Raw genomic sequence first — 25,957 nt, 5'->3', positions numbered from 1 at the left:
ACCTTTAAGCTCAGATATTTTAACACAGGGAAAGCTTTCCAGACCCCGTCCTTGCACCACAGTGCCTGCTCCCTCCCCACCTCTAATGCACAGTTTAGAAAATCACCTAAGTAACTTGTTAAAACTATAGGTTCTAGGGCCCCATCCCCAAGGATTCTGAATTGGTGGCTTTGGTCTAGACCCAGAAATCTGCTTTTTAAAGAAGCCATCCTCCAAGAAATAACAAATGTTGGCGAGGATGTGGAGAAAGGGAAACTCTTATACATTGTTGGTGGGACTGTAAATGGTACAGTCATTACAGAAAACCCTATGGGGTTCCTCAAAAACTTAAAAATTGAACTGCCATACGATCGAGAAATCCCACTGCTGGGTATATATTTGAAGGAATTGAAATCAGTATCTTGAAGGGATATGTGCACTGCAGTGTTCATTGCAGTGTTATTCACAATAGCCAAGATATGGAAAAATCTAAGTGTCCATCAACAGATGAGTGGATGAAGAAGATGTGGTGGACATGTACAATGGGATACCATTCAGCCATGAGAAAGAAGGAAATGCTGCCATTTGCGACAACATGGATAAACCTTGAAGGCATTATGCTAAGTGAGATAAGTCAGACAGAGAAAGACAAATACTGTATGACATCACTTATACATGGAATCTCAAAAAATCGAACTTGTAAAAATAGAGAGTAGAACGGTGATTACCAGGAGCTGGGGGGTGGGGGAATTGGGGAGATGTTACTTAAGGGTACAAACTTACAAGTAGTAGATAAATAAGTTCTGGAGATCTAATGCACGACATAGTGACTATAATCAACAATACTATAAACTTTAAAGATGCTAAGAGACTAAATCTTATTTGTTCTCAACACAAAACAGAAATGATAAATATGTGACATGATAAAGGTGTTAGCTAATTCCACCGTAGTAATCATACTGCAATATACAAATGTATCAAACCAACACGTTGTACACCTTAAACTTACACAATGTTATATGTCAATTATATCTCAATAAAAAAAAGAAGGTGTTCCCCTGCCCCTACCCAGGTGATCCTTTTCTCCCCCATCCACTCTTGGAGAAAAGATGCTCTAAAAACTGGTGTCTCCTCTCCCCCAATCCATTAGCTAAAGTGATCGCAGCCTGCGAAATGGAATAACGTTGAAAGCACTTGCGGGCACGAATGAGCCAGGCCTTCTCCGAGCCTGAAGTCAGAGGACGGCGAGCTGGGCTCCATTGTGTAAAATATGTGCAGTCACAATCCTTTTCTTGTCTCATAAAAGATCCACCGGTGAATAACTCGGAGAAAAATTCCCCTGAAAGAACCAGTGGCCGCTCCTACCTCCCTCAGGCTTTTCATTCTCTTTCCCAGTTTTGCAAATCTGAGGGAATTACATCTTTTTCATTATGCCAGGTGTTTAGGACCAAGATTGTTTTTAATCGCTCTTTAAAGTCTCACAGACAATGCGGGGAAAACAACTTGGAAACCTTGAAAATCTGAAGTGTGAAGGAAGATCCTGGTTCCTTCCTGCTACCTCGCTTAGCTCTTCTCAGGGACGCTGATGCAAAGTACTCATTTCCTCGCCCTAGTCAATACCCGTCGATTACCCCCACTGAAGTTATTGAAGTAGGTGGACGTGCAGAAGATAATGCTTTTCTGGTGCCCGGCTCACTGCAGCGGGGAACGAGATTGGGACTTTGTTCATTACTGAAGCATGAAGAGTCCATTTTTAACCACGATCAGAGATAACCTTGAACAAAGAAACCCATAAATTCAAAACCTGAAACTCCATATCCCAAGAGGGAAGCCCACACAGATGAGTGCCCTCTGAGAGTCATCGCAGTAAATCATTCCCTACAATAACATTCAATTAGTATTTCTAAATTCACTAAGATTTACATGTGCCAAGATTGCTGCAAACAGCAAACCAAGATTTGTTTCCATTCCATAGGCTTTACAGCATTGTTTGCAAACTGGTGATTCCTGGGGCCTCATCTGAAACTCAGAAATATTTGACTCAACCTGTAGAGGTTTGGGGTTTTTTTTTTTTAACACATTGCCAACATTTAAATATCAGGAGATTTGACATTCCTCAAATGCAGATGGCCAGCTTGGGTCAGTTAGCATTTTCTGTGTAACAGCCATTTATTGTCTCCCGAGTCTGGGGCTCAGCAATTCGGGCCGGGCTCAGCCAGGTGGCTCTGCTGGGCTGGGCTGGCTTGGCTGATCCCGGCTGGGCTTGTTCATGTGTTTGTGGTAGCTGCCGCGACAGATGGGGGCTGGCTGGTCTCGGATGGCCTCGGCTGGGATGACTCGCTCTGATCCACTTGGTCTCCTCCTCCAGCAGGCCACCCCGGGCTTGTTCACAGGTGATCACAGGTTCTAAGAGCAAAAGCAGAGTGTGCAAGGCCCCTTGAGGCCTGGGCTCACGCATCATCACCTTCACTGTGTGCTATTGGGCAAGCAAGTCACAGGCCAACCTCGATTCAAGGGTGGAAAAAGACTCCACCTCTGGATGGGAGGGGAAGAATTATGGCCATTTTTGCAATTCACCACACAGCTTATCTTGAGAATTCAGTAGGTATGATCACCTTGAGCACACAATGTGCTAGAGCCTAGAGGCAGCTGATGCCTCAGATGGGTATGGCACTGCCCTTCTTCTCAAGACTTGTCCTTGCTGTCCGGCCCTGTGGGCATGGTCGGGTTTGCCATTCCTAATCCCAGAATGACTTCTCACCACATATATCCCAATCCATCCCCAGCCATGAACGCAACCGCCGTGCAATAGCCCAGAATCACTTTTCACTTCTCAGAAAACATCTCCTTTCTATTTACCCTATTTCCTTCCCCCCACTAAATATCCCATTTTCTGCCGGGAGAATCAATGGGGGGCGGGGGGAGGGTGAAAAGGGGGAAGGAGGGTTATTTGATAATTGGAAAACTTAGAAAAAGAGCAGCCTTGGAGCCAGACAGATTTGGTTCCCCTGGCTCTGCTATTCTATTTACTCGGTCTCTCCAGGCCTGGTTCTCATCTGTAAAACTGTACCTGACCTGTTTGCATACTTCTCCTTGAAGATATTATGTTAGTTGATCCATACATGTTGCATAAATGTGGACCCATTTTGGTGTAACAAAAAAACAGGCAAAAACACAAAAGCAACAACGACCCAAAAAAGCACTCAGAGGAGCGAGTGGTTAACGTTATTTCCCTGCTCAACTCTGACTTTAAGCCAGGCTTCCTACAAAAGGCAATTCTAGGCTCAAGAGCAGAAGCGATTTGCTGAAAGGTCCGGAGACTCGAGCGTCCAGGTGGCTGTCTTAGGTCGATGCATTTGCAAACTGTAACTCGCCCCAGACCTCAGAGTCGCCGGCTGTGCCTCGCTGCTCAGTGGTCAGAGCCGTGGGAGGGCCTGCAGCGCCACCTGCTGGGCGAGGACGCCTAGGACAGGGTTAGCGGTGTGCAGGGCAGGACCATCGAGGTAAATTCTGCACGGTTAACCTTGCCCCGAATGACCTGCACACACCAGCTGCAAGCCAGCGGAGCCCGCGCCCCGTAAAGCCGGCTCCCGAGGGCGAGCTCGGCAGCCCCTGTCACCTTCGGGGCGCAAATCGCCTTCGTGCGAGAGCGCGCAGTCCTTAGCCGCCCAGCGTGCCGGAGAGGTTGACCGGGCGTCAGTGAGCTGGCATCGCACGGGAAGAAACTCGGCTGGTGCCAGTCACGGCTCAGGAAGCCTCTCACGTCCGGGAGGGCCCTGGAACCCCAGACAGCCCTCCCTTAACCTCCCTAAGCCTCAATTCCCTCATCTGTAAAATGGAAATGATGTTAATGCCAATCCCATGGGGTTGTTGTCAGGGGCAAATGTGACAATCCATATGAAGGCTCAGAGCCTGACAGCAGAGTGTGCAATAAGTAGCAGCTATTAATGTTAAGCCTGAATCTCCTCTGAATAACAGTAATATAACAACGAGAATAATAAATAGTGGTCCTCCCGCCTAGCAGGAGTACGATAGCAGGTACAGTGGATTTACTATCTGTCAGCTTCTATTGTAAGAGCCTTCAGTAAAAGCCTTCAGCATTCCCATAAAGTCTACAATGTTCTCATCCTCATTTCACAGGATATAAACGCGGAGAGATTGAGTAACTTGGCCAAGGTCAGCTAGCAAGCAAATCGCAGGAGTAAAACTCAAATGCCCGCAGCACGCATCTAGAAGGAATAAGAAATTTTCTTCTTGGAGAGAGATCGGCAGGTCCAATCTCTCCCACCTCCCACCCTTTTTCTTGGCAATCTATTAAAAAGGGGAAACTGAGTGAATCAAAAGGCTTTGTTTTCCCCCAAAGACGCCTCCACGATGCTTTTACGGCCTGCCGAGTTCCTCATTGGCATGGTGGCCCTGGGTATTTGTCCCCATCTTACAGAGAGAAAATAGAGAAGCTGTATTAGGCAAATGAGTTCCCCTCACTTGCTTGTCACTCCCAGAAGCCAGTCAGTGGAGGGCCAGGCTGGAACCCGGTGTTCTAGGCCACACTGACCTGGGTCAGGACCCGAGAAACAGTGCATGAAGCTTGAGGCCGATGAGCAACACTTACAAATTGCGGGGAGACAAAGCAAAGATTGGTGTACACACGCACACACGCACATGCGCACACACACACTCCCTAGTCATCCAAAGATCAACATCACTTTAAAATGTCCCCTCATGTTGAAGTCTGAGAATCGGCCCAGCATGCTGAGAGACCAGCAAGGATGCGGTTTCAGAGAGGAGTGGAGCTCTGAGTTCCCACTGATGTCTCACACAGACCCTGGGACATAACTTTCCCAAAGACAAAACCTTGACTTATCCTACATGTCGGCTCTTCCCCAGTTTTCCCCGCTCAGTAGATGCCCCACATCTCTCAGGTGCTCAGCGTGAGGTCCTGCAGTCGTCCCTGTTGGTTCCCAATGGTGAGAGCTCCCCGGGTGAAATCAGGGCCCCTTCCTGAAGGGCAAGGAGAGACCCAGAAAGAGGCAGGCCGCTCCAAATGGGTAGGAGCCAGTTTTAACCAGCAAAGGAACTTACATACGAGGCTTATCTTGGGCACCTTGAGACAAGTGGCTCTCACCCCCCACCTGCCGGAATCTTAAAAGTTTATAGAGAACCCTTAACGGGGTTCAGTCGCGTGTACCGTCCAAATGGTCTCAGCAACACCTTGCTCTCTCAAGGCTGCGTCCTTGGAAAGACTGCAGAATGTACATGCCAAGGGCAGGGGTGGGGTGAGGGGCCGCTGGCTGCCCGGGACCAGGTGGCAGGTCACCCAGCTGCCACGTCCTCTGGATGACCTCCTCCAACAATCCGGAGTCCTCCTTCTCTTCGCCCCATCGCCAGGCTTCACATGTGTCTCTCAAGTCCTCCCATGTGGCCTCAAGGTCACCACCAGAGCCCAAGGCACGTCCTCTCTCACCCAGAGTTCTGCAAAACCCTCCCAGCGGGGCTCCCTGCTTCTCGTCTTGCCTCCTCCAACCCATTCTCCACACAGCAAGCAGAGGGACCTGTTTAACGTGGTCATCGGATTGTGTCGCTCTCCTAATGAAAACCCTTCCATGCCTACCCACTGCAGCTAGAATAAAATAAAATTGACTGATCTGGCCCGTGGCAACTTTTTCTAAGCCCGGGTCATGCCCCTCAGTCCTTGTGCCCTGCCACTCAGGCCTCCTCTGACTCCCCCACCCTGACACGCTCTCTTCTTCCTTTGGAAATGCACCTGGGCCATCCCTCTGCTTGGCAGCCTCTTCCACTGAAAGCTCTGTGTCTGCTCCTTTGCACCCTTAGGTGTCTGAGGCCTCCCTCTAGAGGAAGCCTTTCTGATCACCCACTGCCCACCACATTCATCACGCTACCCTCACTCTGCTAGTCGTTCACTGTCCATCAGCCCACCCAACTCGAAGCCCCATAAGAGCGGAGACCACGCCCCAGCCATCCACCTCTGCTACACAGTGCCTGGCACAGTCCTGGGCAGATCGGACATGCTCAATAAATATATGGGGCGTGAAGGAAGGGAGGGAGGGAAGGAAGGACAAGACATACACAACTCTTATGGGAGAACAATCAGTAATTATTAATATAATGTATAATAGCCCACACCAATACAGGTCTGCTCTGAGCCCAGCGCTACTGTAAGCACTTTACATGTGTTAATACACTTAATCCTCACAATAACCCCATCACTTACCTGGTATTACTATCCTCGTCTTACATGTGCAGAAACTAAGGCACAGGTTCCAAAACCGGCCCAGTGTCATTCAGGAAGCAAGTGGTGCGGCCCGAGCTTGAACTTGGGCTCCTCTCCAGAGTTCATGTTCTGAACATCCACTAGGAAGACCCTACATGTCCATCAACTAGGAAAGAGGTAAGCCACTTCTGACATGACAATTGCAGGGAATACAATGCAGCCATTTAAAGGAAAATTTGGCCGCTCTGTATTTACCAACATGGACAGATATCCTTGATGGGACACTGGGTGAAAAAAGCAAATGGAGAACAAGTTATAATCCCATTTTTGGAAAAAACAAACAAACAAACAAAACAACAACCGGATGTGACTGCTTTTACACAGCAACCTGCCTGGAATGACACAGAAAGCAGCTGGCACTGGCTCCTGCTGGGAGGGTTTTCCCTGGTTCTCGCTCTGGGCTCTGGGCTCACGGAACCCTTCAGGGAGACCCCCCCAAGGGCCTATCTAAAATCACACCCCCGTTAGTCTCCAGTCCCGTACTTCTCTTCCACGTGGCATTTACTGCTGCCTGACACCACAGGTTGTACTTATTTGTCTAATGCATATCTGCTTAAGGGTAAAAACAAACTGAAAGAGAAAAAAAAAATTTTCACTGGTGCAAAAAGAGAAGAGACCCTCCCCACCCCTTTTCTTAGACCATTTCCTTTAGAAAACTGGTAAATTCTTTCTCTGCCTCTTTGAGATGTATGTAAACCATCTTAAAGGTGAAATATGCCTCTTCCCAGTTTTTATAAGCCAGAAATATGTTTCTTTTTCTTTCTTTCTTTCTTTTTTTTTTTTTTTTTTTTGGTGAGGAAGATTGTCCCTGAGCTAACATCTGTGCCTATCTTCCTCTATTTTGTATGTGGGACACTGCCACAGCATGGCTTAATGAGCCATGTGTAGGTCTGCACCCAGGATCCAAACCTGCAAACCCCAGGCCACCAAAGCAGAGCGTGTGAACCCAACCACTATGTTGCCACTGGGCTGGCCCCAGGAATGTGTTTCTTAAGAGTTTGAGGACCATCTCTTTGAAATGTAAACATCAAGGAAGACAGTACCCCATCTCCTAGTCCAGGTGAGGGTTTCAGTTGGTGAGGAGCTCCATATTGTAATTACATGCTTGTCGTAGAGATATGAGAAGTTTATTATCCCTTTGGATAAAGACAATTAGCAAACACAAATGGCCGCCCCAGTTACCAATGGATTGAGGATGAACTGTGTGTGACACATGGTGCTGTCAAGTCCTCTTGCTTGAGAACTAATTATTGTTGATCTTGAGAGCATGGATGTAACAGATTGCATCTGCTCAGCTGTATGAAACGGTGAGATTTCTTTCTGTCTTTGCAGTCTCTTCAGTGGATCGCCTGGGGTACGCATCACATTGTGGTTTAATGTTTATTCAATAATAAAGCTGTTCTCTTTCTCTTCTCCTTTTGTGGAAAGGTCTTCTGGGTTGGCAGGAGATTTTGTTCTGAATTTTATTTCCCCAACACTTTTCCCCAGTAGATCATAAGCCCCGTGGGACTGTTTGTCTTCCTAGATCACGGCTGGGTGCCTGGCACTGCGTAGGTGTTCAAAACATGCTCATTGAATGAATAAATGAACTTACTGGCCGTGTCGTTTGAATTTCACTTTTTACAATGAGCAAGTATTACTTATTATAAAAGAAATCAATTGAGCTTTTAAAAACTCCACAGTTGCCAATAGAACAGGCAAGAACTGGTTTGCTTTACGGATACTGATTTTATTTCCTGTTAATCCCCATGCTTCACAGACATGACTCAGGAGTCTTTAAATGGCTATTAGTAACTACTTCAGACATTCTCATTAGCAACCATTTCAGACATTATGCAAAAAAAAAAAGTCTTCAGACATCCTAGTCCCAGCTAATCCAGATCCTTCCTAAATACTGGGAAGTGATCCATTTCTATCTCAAAGGCAGTCGAGAGGAGATTCTCGAAATGCCATATCAGCTCCCCCATCCTCCAACAAGCTGCCACTCTTCTCAGCGGACATAATCAAAGCCCACACCATTCACCCTCTTCTCAGAATGAATGAATGCAGAGAAACAATGATGGTCACTCATTTGGCTTTCAGGGGGGCACCGTGTCTGCCAGGCCCCATGCCCCGCACCCTATGCGCATGATTTCTCTTAATCATCACAGCAACCCCACGAGGTGGGTACTATTATTATCCCCATTTTACAGATGAGAAAACGGAGGTTCAGAGATGTAAAGTGACTTGCCCAGTCACACAGTAAGTGCACAGTAAAGTGGGGACACACCCCTAGGCAATCTGACCCCAAAGCCCCAGCTCTTGGCCCCAAGCCATAAAATGCCTTTAGTCCCAAAGCATTGGACCAATCTTCCACCTGATTTGTGGAAACAAGAAGAGAAAACCCAACTGGGCAAGAACCTGGGGCAGGAGGAATCAGAATTCCTCTTAATAACTCACATTTCCTGAGCCCCTGCCATATGCCAGCGCTAGGCTAAACACTCTAAAGATGCTATCCAATTTAAGCCTCACATGGAACTAAGGTGTTTGCTATCACTGTCCACATTTCAGAGATGAGGACTGTGACGTGCAGAGGTGAAGTGACTTGCAAAGGTGCCAGCTAGTAAGTGGCCGAGCCAGAATCAAATCCAGGTCTGTCTGCCCCCATGGCCCCTGCTTTTAGCCACGATTCTTCCCCCAAAGTGATGGAAAAAAGCAGAGATGATGATCCAAAGTCAGTGCAGGTTCAAACAGGGATGGAGCTCCCACGGGGCGGGCCAGGAGGAGAACAGGGTCACTCTGAAGCAGGTGGCGGCAGCCACCACTGTTGACATTCTCCACGCTGGCTTAAGGGGTGGGGGAGTCCTGTGTCCTGGGAATGGAGGAGCTTGAGAGTTCTTTTTGTGTCTATCATCTCGACAACTAGGGCCCTGACCTGTTTTTCTTCTGTCCCCCTTTGTGCCTGTCACAGAGCCAAGCACGACATGGATGCTGAAGGAATAGTTGCTGAACAAATGAGAGAATGCACCTGTCTCCTTTTACAAGAGACTACAGCCCGGGCCTGCATGGTTTCCAGCTCAGAAGCGGTCCGCAGGGGCTGGAGTCACGTAGTCCCCTCTGCCCTCCTCATTCCTTCACAGTGCCCCACAAGGCCACCTGTGTCCAGGTGGAGGGAAGGGGGAAGGGGATGAAGCCTCTGGGGCACTGATACCATGCCTGCCGTGCACACATGGGATTGCTTTTCATTCTTTCAGGAAGCCACAGAGGCACATGCCGTTAATTCCCATATTACAGAAAAAGAAAGCTGAGGTTCAAGGAGGTTACGTACCTTCCTCAGGCCTGCACAACCAGTGTCACGAGCCCCAGAACTCAACTCCGACCTGTTTGCCTCCCAAGACCCTGGTTCACAGAGGGAGAAGAATCAGTAGGCGCTGTGTGGTAGAAGCAACTCCGCACACACAGTCAGCACCCAGTAAGTACCTGTTGAATGAGCCAGTAAATGGATGGATGAGACTGCTTCAAGGAGAGGGTTACCGATGGGCTCTGCTGCAGCAAGACGCCACGAAGGATGGAGACTGGGAAAAGGGCTAGTAGACTTGACAATCAAGTTCAAGTTATCACAGAAAAAGAATTGGAGATCACCTAGATATCCATTACAATCTATATTAGTCTGCTGGACTCCTGTAACAAAATACCGTACACTAAGGGGCTTAAACAAGAGAAAGTTACTTTTCACAGTTCTAGAGGCTAAAAGTCCACGACCAGGGTGCCAGCAAGGTGGGGTTCTGGTGAGACCCCTCTTCCTGGCTTGCTGATCACCTTCTCGCTGTATCCTCACATGGCAGAGAGAGAGAGTTTTGGTGTCTTTGCACTTCATATAATGGCACTAATCGCATCATGAGGGCCCCACCCTTATGACCTAATCTAACTCTGTTTACCTCCCAAAGGCCCCATCTCCAAATACTAACGCATTGAGGGTTAGTGCTTCGACATATGAATTTGAGGGGGACACAAACATTCAGTCCATAACATCCATTACCAGGAGATTGGATTAAATAAGTCATGGTGCATCTGTACTATAGAATGCTCTGCAGCTTTTCAATAATATTCCACAATGATGGTTTCAACAAGAAAGACATAGTGACAGATTAAGTGAAAAAGTCATTATAATGCATACACACAGCACGACCCCATTTTTATCAACACCAGGGACAAGGGGTACTTGGGCAAGATCTGGATCCTGAGCCCATTGCCTGGCCAGAGGGCAGGCAGGGCACTGAGATTTGACAGCCTCACCCAAACTACAGTAGGGAAGGAGGGAACTCTTCAGCAGAAAGAAGGAGCTAGGAAGACAAAAAAGAAAGAAATGCCAGCCACATTTCCGTTTCTCACGTCCTTACTCTGTGCCAGCCCCTGTTCTACAAGCACTGAAACATGTTCTCTTGACCCTCACAGTGACCCTTTGAGATTATTACTCCCACTTCTTCCAATAGAGGAAGCAGAGACTTAGATAGTAGGACTCCGTGAAGGGGCAGGGCAGAGCCACGTCTAAGCCAGGCCTGTCCCTACCAAAGCCATGATGCTAACTACCAAACCTTGAATCAACAAGGCCTTCCTTTCACTGCATCACCTGCTGCCAGCACAGCCTCTGGCACACAGCAGGTGTTCAGAACAATGAATGCTGACTGGAAATGAACAGAGAGGAGGGAAGAAGTGATGTATGGGTGTGGGTGGTTGGGTCTGCCTTGGGAAAAGGGACAGAAGCAGAAGGAGGTGGGCAGTGGCATGGAGGGCAATCAAGAGGTAGGCTGGGGCCATCAGTCAGGACTCAGGATTCTCCTAGAAGGAGGAGGAGGGGGCATGTGCTAAGAGAGGAGGCATCAGGGAGGAGGGAGGCCTCTGGGTGGAACAGTCACTGCAGAATCTGACAAAGAGAGGAGAATTGGAATAAAAATGCTCTTGTCCTCAAGAAGGCTCAGGTATGGTCAGAGAATAGGTATTGGGAGAAAAACAGCAATTTGTCCCAAACACTGTCCACTTTCTATTTGAACAGTTCCTCTGTGTGTGCTCCAGAATCTATCTCCCACATTCCTATAGAAACAAGCCACAATAAGTAATCTGAGGCCCTCGATCCCAGAGCAGACTAATATTATGTTCTCTTGGAAACTGGGAATAAGTGGTTCCTCCACCGGAAGGGAAAATCCTTCCTCCTTCCTTCAGCACCTTGGCCCCCTTCAGTCTCAACCCCTTCACATACGCACACTCGAGTGTGCTGCTTCCCACCTGCACACATGCACTCCCCGTGTTATTCACACTCACCGCCACACACAGCCTGGTGGCACCGTCTGGGAGTTACCACTCCGGCCCACAGCCATCCTCCTCTACCCCCGTGCCAACAAAACCCTAATTGTGTTCAGGAAGACACGTGCCTGCTCCCATCTAAGCCAAGTCCGTTTCCTTTTGCCAGATCCTCAAATTCCAGACTCCCTTGCAGCTAAGAGTGATCATGTGACACAGTGCTAGCCTATGAGATATAAGGGGCTTCTCAAGGTTGGGGCAGGGATGGGGGTTCCAGAAAGGGTTTCAATTTGCTGAGGTACTGAATTTGGGCATGTTGATTTCCATCTCTTTCCAGTGTACTTTCTTGGCAGAAAAGCTAAAATTTCCCAGACTCCTTTGCAGATAGGTTTCTGGATATAAATTAGTTTCTGCCAGCTGGATGCACTTGCACAGTATTTTGAAGGTAGAAATGGGGCAGAGGCGTCTTCCTGTGGCTTGGGCTGTTTGCTGCTTGTGAACAAGTTTGCAGACATGTGAGGGTTTTCTGCAGCAGAATTCAGGTGTCCAGTCACCAGCCCATGGGTGTGGACAGGCAGCTGTGGCAGAGGTAGCAGCCTGACCCCGCCTTCCAGTGTCCAGTGACCCGTCTTGTGGGAGCTGGAAGGCAGTTTCCTGATCCCTGGATCACAGCTATGGCAGTGTGTTCTAGGATTCATTCATTCCCCTGGGGACTCCTGATGCCCACCTTCCCAGTTGGCTGAGGAGCAGCTCCTCTGGCTGGCCGGGGTTGCTGCGTCCTGGGAGCCCAGCCTAGTGCCCACTCCTCCAGTTTTTCCAATGATCTTCCAAGCGCCAGTTCCCTGTGCTAAACTCTTTTCTGCCTCAAATAGCAAAGATCTAGAAAGATTTTGGATGCTTTAGTCTCAATCAAAAAATGTACAAGGGGTCAGGCATGAGAAGTGTATGAGGATAAGAAATACTCCATTTCTTTGAGCTTAAGTTTATTCTGTAGAATGGAGACCAAAGATTATTATCATTATTATCAGTTAATAGTTATTGAATACTGCACCAGATTGTATTTCCCCAACATGGTCACAACAGTATTTCCCCTCCCACAAGCCTTTCCACATGTGACCCTGCCACTTTCCATCAAGCTGGAGGAGTCTAACCCCCTAACTCTTGAAGCTGGGCTGGCGTCTGACTCGCTTGTAACCAACATAATGCCGCAGAATCGGAGCTGTATGAATTCCAAGACTAAGTCGGAAAAGGCGGGCGCCTCCAGCCCCGCCCATTCCGCCCCGGGCTCCGGCTCCGGCCCCGCCCACCCCGAGCGCGGCTCCGGCTATGGAGGGGCGGGGCAGGTGGGCGGAGTCAAGTGCTGCGCACAGTTCTCTGGCCCCGCCCATTCCGCCCAGGGCTCCAGCTCCGGCCCCGCCCACTCCGAGCGCGGCTCCGGCTATGGAGGGGCGGGGCAGGTGGGCGGAGTCAAGTGCTGCGCACAGTTCTCTGGCCCCGCCCACTTCGCGCTGGGCTCCTGCTCCGCCCCGCCGACGCTGCTCCGGCTCTCCTGCGGGCCCCGCCCACACGCTGGCTCCCCCTCCGGTCCGCAGCGCCTCTGCACGCACCATGGCTGGGCTGCTGGTGCTGCTGGGCCCCGCGGGCAGGGCGGGCGCCCGGGTCCGGCCTCGCGCCGCCTGGCTCCTCAGCGCCGCCGCCCCTTGCTCCCCGCCGCCCCTGTTCCTGCCGCTGCTCCGGCCCGGGCCAGACGCCCCGCTGGTGCGCGCTGCCGGCGGGGACGGCCGCGGCCGCCAGGTGAGCCTCCCCACCCCCACCGCGGTCCCCGGGCGTCCCGGTCCTCGGTCCACCGCCGCCGAAGGACAGCTGTGCACGCGCAGCTGCCCGACACCGAGCACCTCCCGGGTCCCCAGGCCCCAGATCTCTACGAGCTAAGGAAGATCCTCCCAATTGACAGCCGGAGAAACTGAGGCTCCGGGAGGTATGGTGATCTGCCCAGGGTCGCACAGTCTCCTGCGGAGCCCCAGGTTCCCAAAGCGCCGGCCGGTACGGTGGCGGCAGCCGATAGAATTGTGGGTGGGCTTGGTGTTCACGTCCTCACCTGGCCTGCAGAGCCTCCTCACTTTGCCCAGGAGAAACGCGCCGGGGGTGCTGCTGTCTTGAACACCTCCCAACACCTGCTGCTCCTCCCTTTTTATCTAACCAGAGAGCAGGCCTCCCCGTCGGACTTCAGGCAGGACTCAGCCCAGAAACCACAGTGTTGTTTCGTTCAACGTATTTCATTTCGGGTGCCTTCTGTGCGTGTTAAGTGAAAACTGGTTTCCATTCAGAATGGTAATACAGGCTTTCCTTTGATTAAAAAAAACATTTATTACAGTTGTGTTTTTTTAAGTAGGTTTCTTTAAAGAAAAACAGTAATTAAGTGGTGGAGTCTGGAGATACAGGGCTAACAAGTTGGGACACGCAGAACCCAGCTTCCTGCAGGAGTGCCTCAGGCTTGGCAGCCTGCAGTCCTGGGTCAGATCAGGGCCCCTCCACTCCCAGCGGTGTGACCGCACCCCAGGCGCTGAAGGCCTCTGAGCCTGTTTGCTGACCTTTCAGGGGGCTCTTCCCAGTGAGAGTTTGGGGGACAATTCCATGAGCTGATGCATGCTGGAGCACAGTGCCAGCAGAGCCCGCGCTTCCTGAACGTTCTGTGGGGATTTGTCGGAGGCATGCCCTTACCATGCCTCCCACGCAGATGGGAGACGCTTCCTTCCCTGCCTTCTGCTCTCCCAACACATGAGCAGCCTGTAGATCTTGTCTCTAAATCCTGAGCCCAGTTTGGGGATCCTCACGGATCTGGCATCCTGCGCACACACCCAGCTGCCTACTAGTGATTCTTCATGGCTCAGCCCAGCTGTCGCTTCCTCCAAGAAGCCTTCCCTGACTACCAGTGATGCCTTGGGTGCCTCCACTGGCCCCCCTCAGGCCCATGGGTGTGGATCCTCTCCACACTCATCATCTGAAATGATCTCCTGACTTGCTTGTCCATCCCCTCAGCCACATCAGCCTTGTCCCTAGCCAGGGCCCTGGCCAGTGTTTGCATGTGTGTGTGAGAGAGAGAGAGAGAGAGAGATGTGTATACAGTGATGATGAGTGTGGTTTCAGACTCCCCGTATTCGTGTCTCTCCTCACTAGTTCTGTGGCCTTCGTCAAATTCCCTCACTTCTCTGTGTTTCGGTTTCCTCATCTGTAAAATGGCATATTGATAATTCATATTTCATAGAGTGTGAGTGTAAAACGAGGTAATGTGCATACCTGGCACCTGGTTCATTCTAAATTAATGTTAACTTTGTTATTATCATCACAGTAGATATATAAAATCACAGGGCCCCACAAGCTGTGCTTTGTTTCTCCTGCTTTCTGGCAGATGGGCAGGATCCAAGTGAGATCAGAACCTAACAGGAAATTAGGACCGAAAAACTCATCTCCCTGAGAAAACAGTTCCCCAGCGGGGCCTGGGAGGAGGTAGAGGGAGGCCTCCCCTGGGGCTTGGCTGTCCTGGCTACCCACAGGCACCGCGTCTCTGATCTCTGGGAGGAGGGAGTACAGTGCTCAGCTGGGGTCTCCAAATGTGCCGGAAGAGAGACAGCCCACCTCTGCCTTCAGCGTCTGCTCTAACGGGGAGGGAGGACGTAGAGCCACAGGAGAAACCTCCCTTTTTCACTTAACCTGATTCAATGTCATGTCGCCCGGCAGAGCAGCCCAGCCTGCCTACACTTACCACTTACAGGAGGGAAACCTTAGGCAAGTGACTTGCTCTCCCTGAGCCCCCCTGTCCTCCTCGTCTCCAGCAGTTCTCACATGCTGCCTCTTCAGGGAGCCCTTCCCTGATGACCTCCTCTAAACTGGCAGTATCCCTCCCGCAGTCCTACCTGTCTGCCCCCACTCCTTGGTGTTTCTCCAGAGCACTTGTCACCTCTAGCAGCCCTGATACTTTCCTTCTCTGTTATTGTCCCTCCTCTCCCACTAGACTGTAGGCTCCCTGAGGGTGGGGTTTGTCTGTTTCCTTCATTGCTCTGTCCCCCACGCTTAGAGCAGTGCCTAACACAGAGCAGACCCTCCTGAATAAGTGAGGAACATAGCTCAGCAGGTTTGGATCCCAGCTCTGACAGGTAATCCCTGTGTGATCCTCTGTAAATTACTCAACCTCTCTGGGATTCCAGGATCCTCTTCTGTCAAGTGAGGATGACAGTAGTGCCTATCTCACACGGTTGTTGTGAAGATTATATGAATTAATATTTTCAGAGTACTCACAACAGTGCCTGGTACAAAGTAAACACAATTTAGTGTTTATTATCAATATTATTTATCAAATGAAGGAAAACAGGCATCACTCGAAACAGTGTGAGCAATTTGTGAACAAGATCTTTGGCTCATTCCTCAAACCTTCCTGCCCCTTCTGATACAGCCTTTTGTACTTTAATAAATGTTTGGGGGGGAATCACACACAAACACGCACACACTCACGCAAGTATGTGAAAACGCTTTATCTAAGTACAGACACTGGGGGATGTAGAATGTTATATGCATCCTGGGCAGTGCCTGACATGTCACAGGTACTTTAGGTGATATTTCACAAAGAAATGAATGTCTGAAAAGTTTCCATTCCTTGCAAGTCACCCCCTCATAAATTCGTTTGTTTCAGCTCCTTTAGGTTCCTCCAGGGTTAGGAAGAAAATCGCATGGCTCACAATGCTTACAGATATTTCCTTTTACTGAGATAAAAGAAAAAAAATTGTCCAAGTAAGAGTCTAACTCTGGAAAGTTAAAAACTAACCGCTGGGCTGGCTAACAGGAAGTTGCCTGTTGTGTCTGAATATTTTGTCCCTCTCATTGTCTTGCAGTAGATGCTGGCTGTTCCGTAGCTGGAAGTCTGGCTGCCTTTTTCTTTTTCCTTTTTGGCCAAAAGGCCTTTTGCCAAAACAGAGGTTGTAAAGAAAAGCGCCCTCAACGGGGATGGCTGCGCCAGGTCCTGGTGAATGGACAGATGGGGTGTAATTAAGCTTGGTTGGGCCCAGTGTCAAGGGTGGGAAATGAAGGGGGCTTTCCCGTCACCAGCCTCTCTCAGATGTTGGCTGGCACTTGGAGCTGTCGAGAGTAGATCGTGTGTGCTATCAGCGCCTGGCGGCTGGCAGTGCTCCCATCTGCAGCACTTCTCAGCAGCCAAAAGTCGGGTGGGGCCGTGTTTATCAGAAAGAACCTGCGCTCTGAGCACCATTCTGGCTGGTGGCGGGCGGAGGCCATCAGAGGCTTTGAGGAAAGGGGAGGGAACATGTGCCAGCCAACCCAAAGGAGACTGATGACAGTTTTCCTTCTCCCCTCCAGAGCCTTGAAGTTCTGGAGAATTGTCTTCCTGTAGGAATGTTCAACCCTTACAGGACATGAAGGAGCATCTGCTAATGATTATGGAGGCCGTGTGGCCTGGTGGTGACTGCGCAGTAACCAGTCCAGGCGCTGCCAGCGAGCTTGCCACTTCCCCTGGAACCTCGGTCTCCCACTGTCAGAGTGGGAAGGACAGAGGTCCCCACATCACGGGGTTGAGAGGGTTTTTATGAAATGATGCCTTTAAAGTGCTAATCCCAGCGCCTGGCTCAAACCCCCCTATCCTGAGGACACTGAGGTTTTCCTAAAACCTTTCAAGAAATGTCATGCTTTCCTGCCTGTCAGAGTTCAGTCTCTGGATTTCAGTAGCCCCTCCCCCTTTTTATAAGTCTTTGTTTTCATGAGTCTGAAATAACTCCCAGAAGTCAAAGCTAAAGGCAGTGATGAAATACTGTTCATCCCCACCCCCCGGGCCTTAACGCTTAATTCCCAAGGCCGGGAGCAGCCTTTTTGAAACTGAGATTAATTCCAGAACCAAAGCTTCTGGGCATTTTGGGTTTTATTTATTTATTTTTTCCATCCCAACTACAGTTTGGGAACAAAAGAGATGCTCTTTCAATTGGCTGTTTGTCTGTTGGGCAAATATATAGAGACAGGAGGTAAAGAAAAGACTCTCTTAACTAACTTGAGTTTTGTAGAGACTTTTTGTTGGGAGGAGGGGCACATGAGTAGCTGTTGTGTGTGATTATAAATCAAGGATGACTCTGGGCAAGTTTTAATCCAAGGCTGAATCCCACCCCCTCCTCGCCGTGCCCGGAATGTGGCCCTTCACTGAGCCTTAGTTCGTTTGGGGACAATAGGGTGGTCTGCTTTTGTGGCTTTCTTATCTTCTGCATCCGTGCAGCATCCACGGTGTATCTTCTCCAGATGCAGACTGCAGGGTCAGCGTCCCGGTTGGCATGTCCAGAGCCCGGCCTTCCTAGTCCTGCAGGACACTGGGCTGAGAGGCTGCCCCAGGGGTGACCAGGGTCAGCAGTGCTCCCTGACAGAGCAGACATTCTTTGGAGGGTGTAAAATGTACTGTGGCTCCCAGCTTGCCCTAGAAAGTAAATTTTAGAATTTGTACTTTGTATTTCAGTAAATCAAACTGTGCCTCATAAAAAGGAATGAAGTTCTGGTGCCGGCCTGGTGGTGTAGCGGTTAAGTTCGCGTGCTCTGCTTCGGCAGCCCAGGGTTCACAGGTTCGGATCCCGGGCACGGACCGACGCACCGTTTATCAAGCCATGCTGTGGCGGCGTTCCATATAAAGTAGAGGAAGATGGGCACGGATGTTAGCCCAGGGCCAGTCTTCCTCAGCAAAAAGAGGAGGATTGGCAATGGATGTTAGCTCAGGGCTAATCTTCCTCACCCAAAAAAAAAAAAAAAAGGAATGAAGTTCTAATACCCACTACAACATGAGTGAACCTTGAAAACATGATGCTAAGTGAAAACTGTCTTAGTCTATTTGGGTTGCTATAACAAAAAGACCACAGAATGGGGGGCTTAAACAACAAATGTTTATTTCTCACAGTTCTGGAGACTGAAGCCCAAGGTCACCAGTAGACTCAGTGTCTGGCGAGGGCCCGCTTCCTAGTTCATAGACGCCGTCTTCTCCTTGTGTCCTCACATGGTGGAGGGGGCGAGAGAGCTCTCTGGGGTCTTTTATGAGGGCTCTAATCCCATGCATGAGGGCTCCACCCTCGTGACCTAGTCATCTCCCTCTTCCAGATACCATCACATCGGGGATTAGGTTTCAACATAGGAATTTTGGGGAGGTTACAGATGTTCAGTCCATAGCAGAAGCCCATCACAGAAGGCCACATATTGTATGACTCCATTTATTTGAAGTGTCCAGGATGGGCAAATCTACAGAGACAGAAAGGAGACTGGTGTTTGCCTTCCCTCAAAGGGGATGGGGGAGGAGGGGAATGGGAGTGACTGCTAATTGGGAGAAGAAAATGTTCCAAAATTAGATTATGGTGATGGTTGCACAGCTGTAAACACATGTAAACCATTCCACTGTATACTTTAAACAGGTGAACTATGTGGTTTGTAATTTATATATCAATAAAACTGTTACCAGAATGGATGGGCCCCTCCCTGGGAAGGAGGGAGAAACATGTGGTGTGTTAGATGGTAAATGCATGATGGAGGAAAATACGCAGGGAGAGGGCGTGTAAAGGGGTCTTAGTTTTAAAGAGGGTCCAGGAGGGCCTCCCTGAGGTGACATTTGATAAACATCTGGAGGTGGCAGTGAGGGAGCGAGCTGTGAGGACATCTGGGGAAAAGCGTCCTGGCAGAGGGAACAACAGATGCCAGCGCCTTGAGTGTGCTGGGCCTGTTTTCCTGAAGGCACAGCGAGGAGGTTGGTGTGGCTGGAATGGCGGGAAGGGAGAGGGAAGGGTCCGGGGGGTTGGGGTGTGTGTTTGGGAGCTGAGGGGACTGGTGCAGAGGCTGCTCTGGCTTCCAGGAGGCCTCTAGGGGAGTGGTGCTGCAATCCACCTAGGTTTTTGCAGGGTCCCTCTGGCCGCTGTGTGGAGACTAGACTGGAGGGGTCAAGGGTGGGAGCAGGGGACCAGTTGGGAGGCTGTCACAATAATCCAGGCGGGAGATGATGGGCCTGGGCCAGGGTGGCGGGGTCTGGACACAGCAGCGTTGGCTGATGGATTGGATGAGAGAGAGGAGTCACTGTGACTCAGAGGTTTTGGCCAGAGTGACTGGAAGGATGGAGTTTGCTGAGATGGGGACCACCTTGACCGTGAGAGGAGAGTGTGGGGGAGGGTGGATCAGGAGCTTGTCTGGACGTGTTGGGGATGTGTGGCTGTCGACACCCCAGCCGAGGCAATCGTGCCAGTTCCGAGTTCTGGGAGATGCACATCTGGGAGTCATCAGCCAGGGTGGGTGTAGGGCCAGGGCCCCCCCCGGCCGAGGTCATGCCGGGGTTTGCACCCCTTCTTGCTCCCAGTGCCCTCCCTGCACAGACACACGGGGTGCCCTGGAGAGAGGAAACCCAAAGACCACCGGCGGCAGGTTCCGTTCGGAAGCAGCTTCCCCCAAGCGCACTTAGCCCGCTGCCCCGCAGGTGTGCCCTTTAGGTAACAGCCATGCATCTCCTGCTCCGGAGGGTGAGCCCCTCGTGAACGAGACCTGTGAGGACAGGCCCGTCGGGGCTTGTTTCTTACATTCCCGCCACACCCCAGGCAAGAGTTGTCTGGGAGTTCTGGTCCAAGTGTGTCAGTCAAAGAAGGAAAAGTTCAGTAGGGGGATAGAAGGGGCCAGAAGGCAGAATGAAGGAGCCGCCATGGGGAGCACAAGGGCAGAGCAACGAGTTCTGACGGGGTGTCTGCCGCAAGAGAGGGTCTGCCCGAGTCCTGAGGATTGGAGGGCTGAGGGTGGACCACCAGGGCTGGGGGCGCTGGTGGCTCAGGGGACAGAATGGACACAGCGGGGGCCTGGCAGGTGAGGGGGGTAGGACAGTAGGCAGTGAAAGTATCTGAGGAGGGAAGGGACCCCCTGTCACATCCTCATACATGCTCACCGTGGTCCATCTCAACACTGCAGAAGTGTGAAAAATGGAAATGCTCCCTTGGCTCCCTGACCTTGATACACTCGGCAGAGATGCTCTGTTAGTTCGAAGCCAAGCACAGGAGCGAGCAGGACAGACCAGGCCCCTGCTCCCTGGAACCACACATATTCCAGGCCTCTGGCCAACAGCAAACAGGCAAACAATGCTTACGTTATCTGTTACATGTATTTGTTACATTATAAGCAAGACAATTCTTGAAGATAGAAACTTCGAAGAGGGAAGTGGGTGATGTGAGAAGGGGGCTGCCATGGAGGGCAGGCAGCGGTGAGGTGGTCACGGAGGGCCGCTTGGAGGAGCTGATGTTTGCATTTCCGGCTTGGGAAGTGGAGGTGCATCTGAGTAGAAGGGAAGGCCCACCTGGAGAGTCTGCTGAGGGTGGGAAAGAGCAGGGCAAAGTGAGGCAGGAGAGGTGAGTAGAGGTTCCCCCGGCCACCCTGGCCGATCACATTAGAATCACCTGGAGAACTGATAACTAATCCCGGTGCCCAGGCCTCACCCCAGCTCTATAAAATCAGAGGCTGGGCGCCTGGACATAGGTACAAACGGACCAGCGGCATCTGGGCCACCTGGGAGCTCATGGGAAAAGCAGCATCTGGGGCCTAACCCCAGACAAGCATGGTCAGAGCTCCTGAAGTGGGTCAGGGGTGGGGCTGGGAGGTCCCCTGCAGCCCAGGCGCTGTTGAGTCTGGAGGCCTCTGCTCTGGGGCCCTGTATTCTTTCTCATTTTCATTCCGGGGAGTCCTGCTTCTGCCTCCTGGGGATGCTGGGCTGTCGTGCTCCTCCCTCTTGCCTGTGAAGCGTGGCTCAGCTGCAGCATGCTCAAAAGTACGCGGGAGAGGCCATCCTGCTGCAAAGTCAGTAACTGGAACTAACTGACCGGGATAACCGCCTGCCCGGAAGAGGCCTGTTGTTAGAGAAATCCTTTGATTAAAAAGGCACTCTCCATGTTGAGAAGGAGTTGGGTTTTTTTAATCCAATGTTGTTTTTTTTGTTTCTCTCAAACATACCAGGCCCTGTAGGTGCTCAACAAATGTTAACAGACACCAGGTGCAATGAATTATTTCTGTACAAATCCCAGCCAGTGTATTTATGGCCCGGCCCTCCCTTTTTATCTTTTCAAATCTCAGGGGTAAATCTTAAATCTGGAAGTAAATATCCCAAAGCTTCTGCTCCATTTTATTTCGCACCCACCGTCCTGGTTTTGTAGAGTCTGGCATGGTTGTCATGTGCTCAGGCTGTGGAATCAGACGACCTGGGTTCTAGTCTTGGTGACTTTGGGCCAATTCCTTGGCCCCTGTAAGCCTGTGTTGCTCCTCTGTAAAGTGGAAAGAACAATAGTATCTACCTAGAGGTTGTTGTGAGGACGAAAGGAGACAGCGGATGCATAGAAGCATCTGACCACTGCCTGGCTCAGAGAAAGTGCTCGATAAAGGATCATCGTTGTCCTCAAGGGTGTGAGCCCTGGCGTTTTAGTTCCTATGGCTGCTGTAATAGATTACCGTAAACCTGGTGGCTTAAAACAACCCACATTTATTATCTTACAGTTATGGAGGTCAGAGGCCCAAACTAGGTCTTACAGGTCTGAAGTCAAGGTGTCAGCAGGGCTGGTTCCCTCTGAAGCCTGGGTTGTGGGGGGAGTCCATTTCCTGTCTTTTCCAGCTTCTCGAGGCTGCTTGCATTCCTTGGCTGCATTTCCTGTCTTCAAAGCCAGTGGTGCAGCGTCTTCAAATCTCTAACTTGGCTTCTGTCCTCACATCTGCTTCCCTCTCATTACTGATAAGGACCCTTGTGATTACATTGGTCTCACTCAAAATCCAGGATGACCTGCCCATCTCAGGATCCTTACGTTAATCACATCTCAAAATCTTTTTGCGATGTAAGGTAACATATTCACAGGCTCTGGGGACTAGGACCTGGACACCTTTGGAGCCGTCATTCTGCCCTTCATACCTAGTACCCAGCCTTTCACCACACTTAGTGGCTAAGTGGGCATTAGCCTCAGCCCACTGGGTAAGAGGTAACTGATCTCGCACTGGAGGGAAAGAGAGCACAACAGTGCGTGATGTGAAAGCTGGTGAGGACACTAACGTCCGCTCCTGCCCTAGAGTGTCTCCCTTCTTTGGTTTGTGCACAGGACCCCAGCAGAATCACTGCAACAGCAGGCAGCGATGTCAGCAGAGCAGAGGAGAAAAAGCAAAGCAAATCGCAGCAGCTGAAAAAGGTTTTTCAAGAATATGGCGCCGTTGGCGTCTCCCTGCACATTGGAATCTCGCTAATCTCCTTGGGCATATTTTACATGGTTGTTTCAAGGTAAGATTTTTGACAGTAATAAATATTGGTTTTCTACTGTCATGTAAGATTGTTTGTATAAGAACTTTTTCCCCTAAGACTTTTTATTCTTCTAGCTACTTTCATCACATTTTTAAAAATACTGTAAATCTCATAGCCAAATTGATTTAATTTAACCCCTTGCTGTAATAATCGGGTTTTTGCCTCTTTCCCCTCCAGTGGTGTGGACATGTCTGCAGTCCTGCTGCAACTCGGATTTAAAGAGTCACTGGTCCAGTCAAAAATGGCGGCGGGCACAGGTACCTTCGTGGTGGCTTATGCCATCCACAAGCTGTTTGCGCCAGTGAGGATCAGTATTACCTTAGTTTCTGTGCCCTTCGTTGTCAGATATTTTCGGAAAGTGGGATTTTTTAAACCTCCAGCTGCAAAGCCTTGATGAACTCTTCAATTGTGGGCCTGAAAACCTATTTCTTTTAAATTACACATTTCAGATTGGTTTTAGGGTTTTTTTGGGGGGGAGGGCAAGAGCTAATTGCTATGTTCTCATGGATAAGTTTTACTTTTGCCAGCATACTTCAAGTTTTTGAATAACTGTAATTTTTCTGCTTTATAAATTTTGTTAATGTTTTTCATCATAAGGCTTGTATACATAATCAAAACTGTCAGCAAAACATCACAAATGAGTTGTCATGTCAAACAAAATGTGAGCCTATGAAATGTTCCTTTTGGAAGATCATTGGTGAGGGTCTGTCTACAAAAGCCCCAGGGGTTAATCTTTGCTCAAGTTCTTACAGGACAATGATTCATTAAGCTGGTTTTTAAAATTCCCCTTCCTCCAACATTTGTCAGGCCGCCTGTGGTTTAATATGCAATATTCTGCAAAATAGCTGCCAGTGCTACAGTTAAGCAGAATTTAAGACTTAACAATATGTAATCAGGATGTAAATTAGCATCAACACTGACATTCATTCTACTTGTTTTGGGGAAAGAAAAACGAGTATTTCTGGTGTGTTTCATTGATCCCAAAACACCTTCAAATCTGGACATGATGGGGCCTACCTCAGGTGGTTTTTCTCAAATTTCATTAAAGTAGGTCAAGGTCAAGGTCATCTGTCTGTGTTTAGGTAAAATATGGAAACTTTGTCCAGTAGTAATGGCATCACTTGGCTCCCGGTGCCCCGTCCTCAGAGGAGTTTGGATACTGCCATATGGAAAGCTAAGACAATCTTGCTTAACCCTCTGTATCTCAGACTTCAAACATTCCAGAATGACTCTCACAATGTTTACATTGTGTTGCTACTTATATTTTCCAATTGAGTTAAAATTATGTAAAAAAGATTTGTGTCACTCTCTAAAAAGGAAAATTAGTAGCACTTGCTGTAAATGGGAGGCCACTGTGAAATATACAAGCTGGGAGGCAGGCAGGCAGGCGTAATTACATTCTACTTTGCCAGTTTTACCAGGAAAAGGGTGTATGACCTGAGGCCCCCCTCACTCTCCTGTTCAGGACATTCTTTAAGAAGAGAAATTCAAGTACACAGACTCAAATTGAGACTTTGTCCTTGAAGTAGTCAGGAGCAGGCACTGAGGAGTTCCTTCCTGTGAGATTCAGCATCACGAATTGCTGCCCTCCAGGCCCGGCTTACGCAGAGCACCTGCTCCACACTCTGGGAATCCGGGTCTAACCAATCTGCCCTGCCACGGTGGTCCAGGGAGTTGTTTTATCTTTCTGGCTCCCAGTTCTTGTTTTGATTACATCTGTGACAATCAGAAAACTAAAGAAACTAAAAACTGACCTTTTTGGTTTTATGATCTAGCTGTTGATAGTTCCCTGGTAGTCCACAGTAACTCATATCAGTTATTTCAGTTAACTTTTATAAGAATCTTTATGGGACAGTTTCTTCACTTGCAAAATCTTTAAAGTGAATCCGTATTTTTTTTTTCCCTTTTAAAGCAATTAGCCCATTGCCAAAAGATTTTACCAATTTTAAGTTGAAACTGCCTTTCTGGATCTAATTCCAAGGACATCTACACAGCTGAGCAAGATGCCTGATATAGTGCTAGGTAATGCCTTGTGTGGACAAGACCAGCAGCTCCATGTCATCTCATCTTTATTTAAACAGTTGGCTCTTAACCACCTTCTCTAGCAGTGTCCCTACCGTTCAGATCCCTAGTAATGCCTATGCAAAAAAAGCTGACAGTGATGCCTATAGGGTTCAGGGCTTCAATTTTCAACTTTGATTCTATGTTTGGAGTAATTCGAGTGGACTGAAAGGGCAAGCAATAACATTATCATACCAAATAGCCATAGCGTTCTCTTCTTAGCCCCAACTCCACTCCACTCCAGTGACCAGTGGTCAAATCAGAAAAGAATAAATGCAGAGGATGAGGAAATCCAAGGATCAGGGAACTAGAGCATCATGTGAATTCACCAGCAAGATGTACAAATTGCTTGTATTTACATTGTTTTTATGGAACTAGGGGAATAAAACGGATGATCTATTTTAAAATGTAAGCCATGGTTCACCTCTAATTTTTTATCTGACACAATGAGCAGCTTAAATCTCATAAAACAAATAAACATCTTTGTAAAGTGTATGAAGACCTTTTTATTCTTCTCGTAAGCCATAATTGTCACGATTATGAAGCAGCACTGTGTGTGACTAGTTTATTAATGGTGTGCTCCTACAATGAGCTATTTTCTTTGCTTGTGTGGGTCTGGGGAAATGACAGTTTAGCTAGTACCACTGGTGAAGTTAATCACATCATGTTAACTATAGCTCGGCTGGGCGGTACATGAAATATGCCTTAGGGAATGTAAAAGTTGGGTCAGCTCAAGACTGTGGGAACCAGAACTTACTTTGTCCCAAGGGGGTTTACTGGACCGTGCAGTTTTACTCAGTTGTTTTGTTTTGAAGTTTCTGTGATACTTCGTCAACTTTTACTTGGAAGTTTAGGTTGCTACTTATAGACATATCTGATATCTAGTCTCTTACATTCAAAGTGAGCCATGAAAGCATTATTTCTCTATTATTTCTCAGTAAGCTCAACACTTCCACCTTTTCCTTTACCGTATCTGTGGTTGATGAACAGATGATGTTGGCATCTAGAAACAGATATGTAACTTGATG

General features: G+C 49.2%; 1 protein-coding gene across 1 annotated transcript; it reads left to right on the top strand.

Moving 5' to 3' along the window:
- The first annotated feature begins 13,141 nt into the window (after nucleotides 1-13,141).
- FAM210B (family with sequence similarity 210 member B) lies at nucleotides 13,142-25,421 on the top strand. Its single transcript, XM_058562439.1, has 3 exons — nucleotides 13,142-13,342; nucleotides 22,672-22,847; nucleotides 23,046-25,421. Exons 1-3 carry the CDS (start codon nucleotides 13,157-13,159, stop codon nucleotides 23,260-23,262), a joined length of 579 nt encoding a protein of 192 aa, XP_058418422.1. The 5' UTR covers nucleotides 13,142-13,156; the 3' UTR covers nucleotides 23,263-25,421.
- The last annotated feature ends 536 nt before the right edge of the window (nucleotides 25,422-25,957 follow it).

The sequence above is a fragment of the Diceros bicornis genome, chromosome 19 (assembly GCF_020826845.1).
Source record: "Diceros bicornis minor isolate mBicDic1 chromosome 19, mDicBic1.mat.cur, whole genome shotgun sequence".
Taxonomy (NCBI): domain Eukaryota; kingdom Metazoa; phylum Chordata; class Mammalia; order Perissodactyla; family Rhinocerotidae; genus Diceros; species Diceros bicornis.
This window is presented reverse-complemented; position numbering and strand designations above follow the sequence as displayed.

Excerpts from the sequence above, each read along its gene's own strand:
- FAM210B (XM_058562439.1), top strand. The coding sequence starts at position 13,157 with ATGGCTGGGCTGCTGGTGCTGCTGGGCCCCGCGGGCAGGGCGGGCGCC. Across the intron at positions 13,343-22,671 it reads GGGACGGCCGCGGCCGCCAG|GACCCCAGCAGAATCACTGC; the intron begins GTGAGCCTCCCC and ends GTTTGTGCACAG. Across the intron at positions 22,848-23,045 it reads TTTTACATGGTTGTTTCAAG|TGGTGTGGACATGTCTGCAG; the intron begins GTAAGATTTTTG and ends TTTCCCCTCCAG.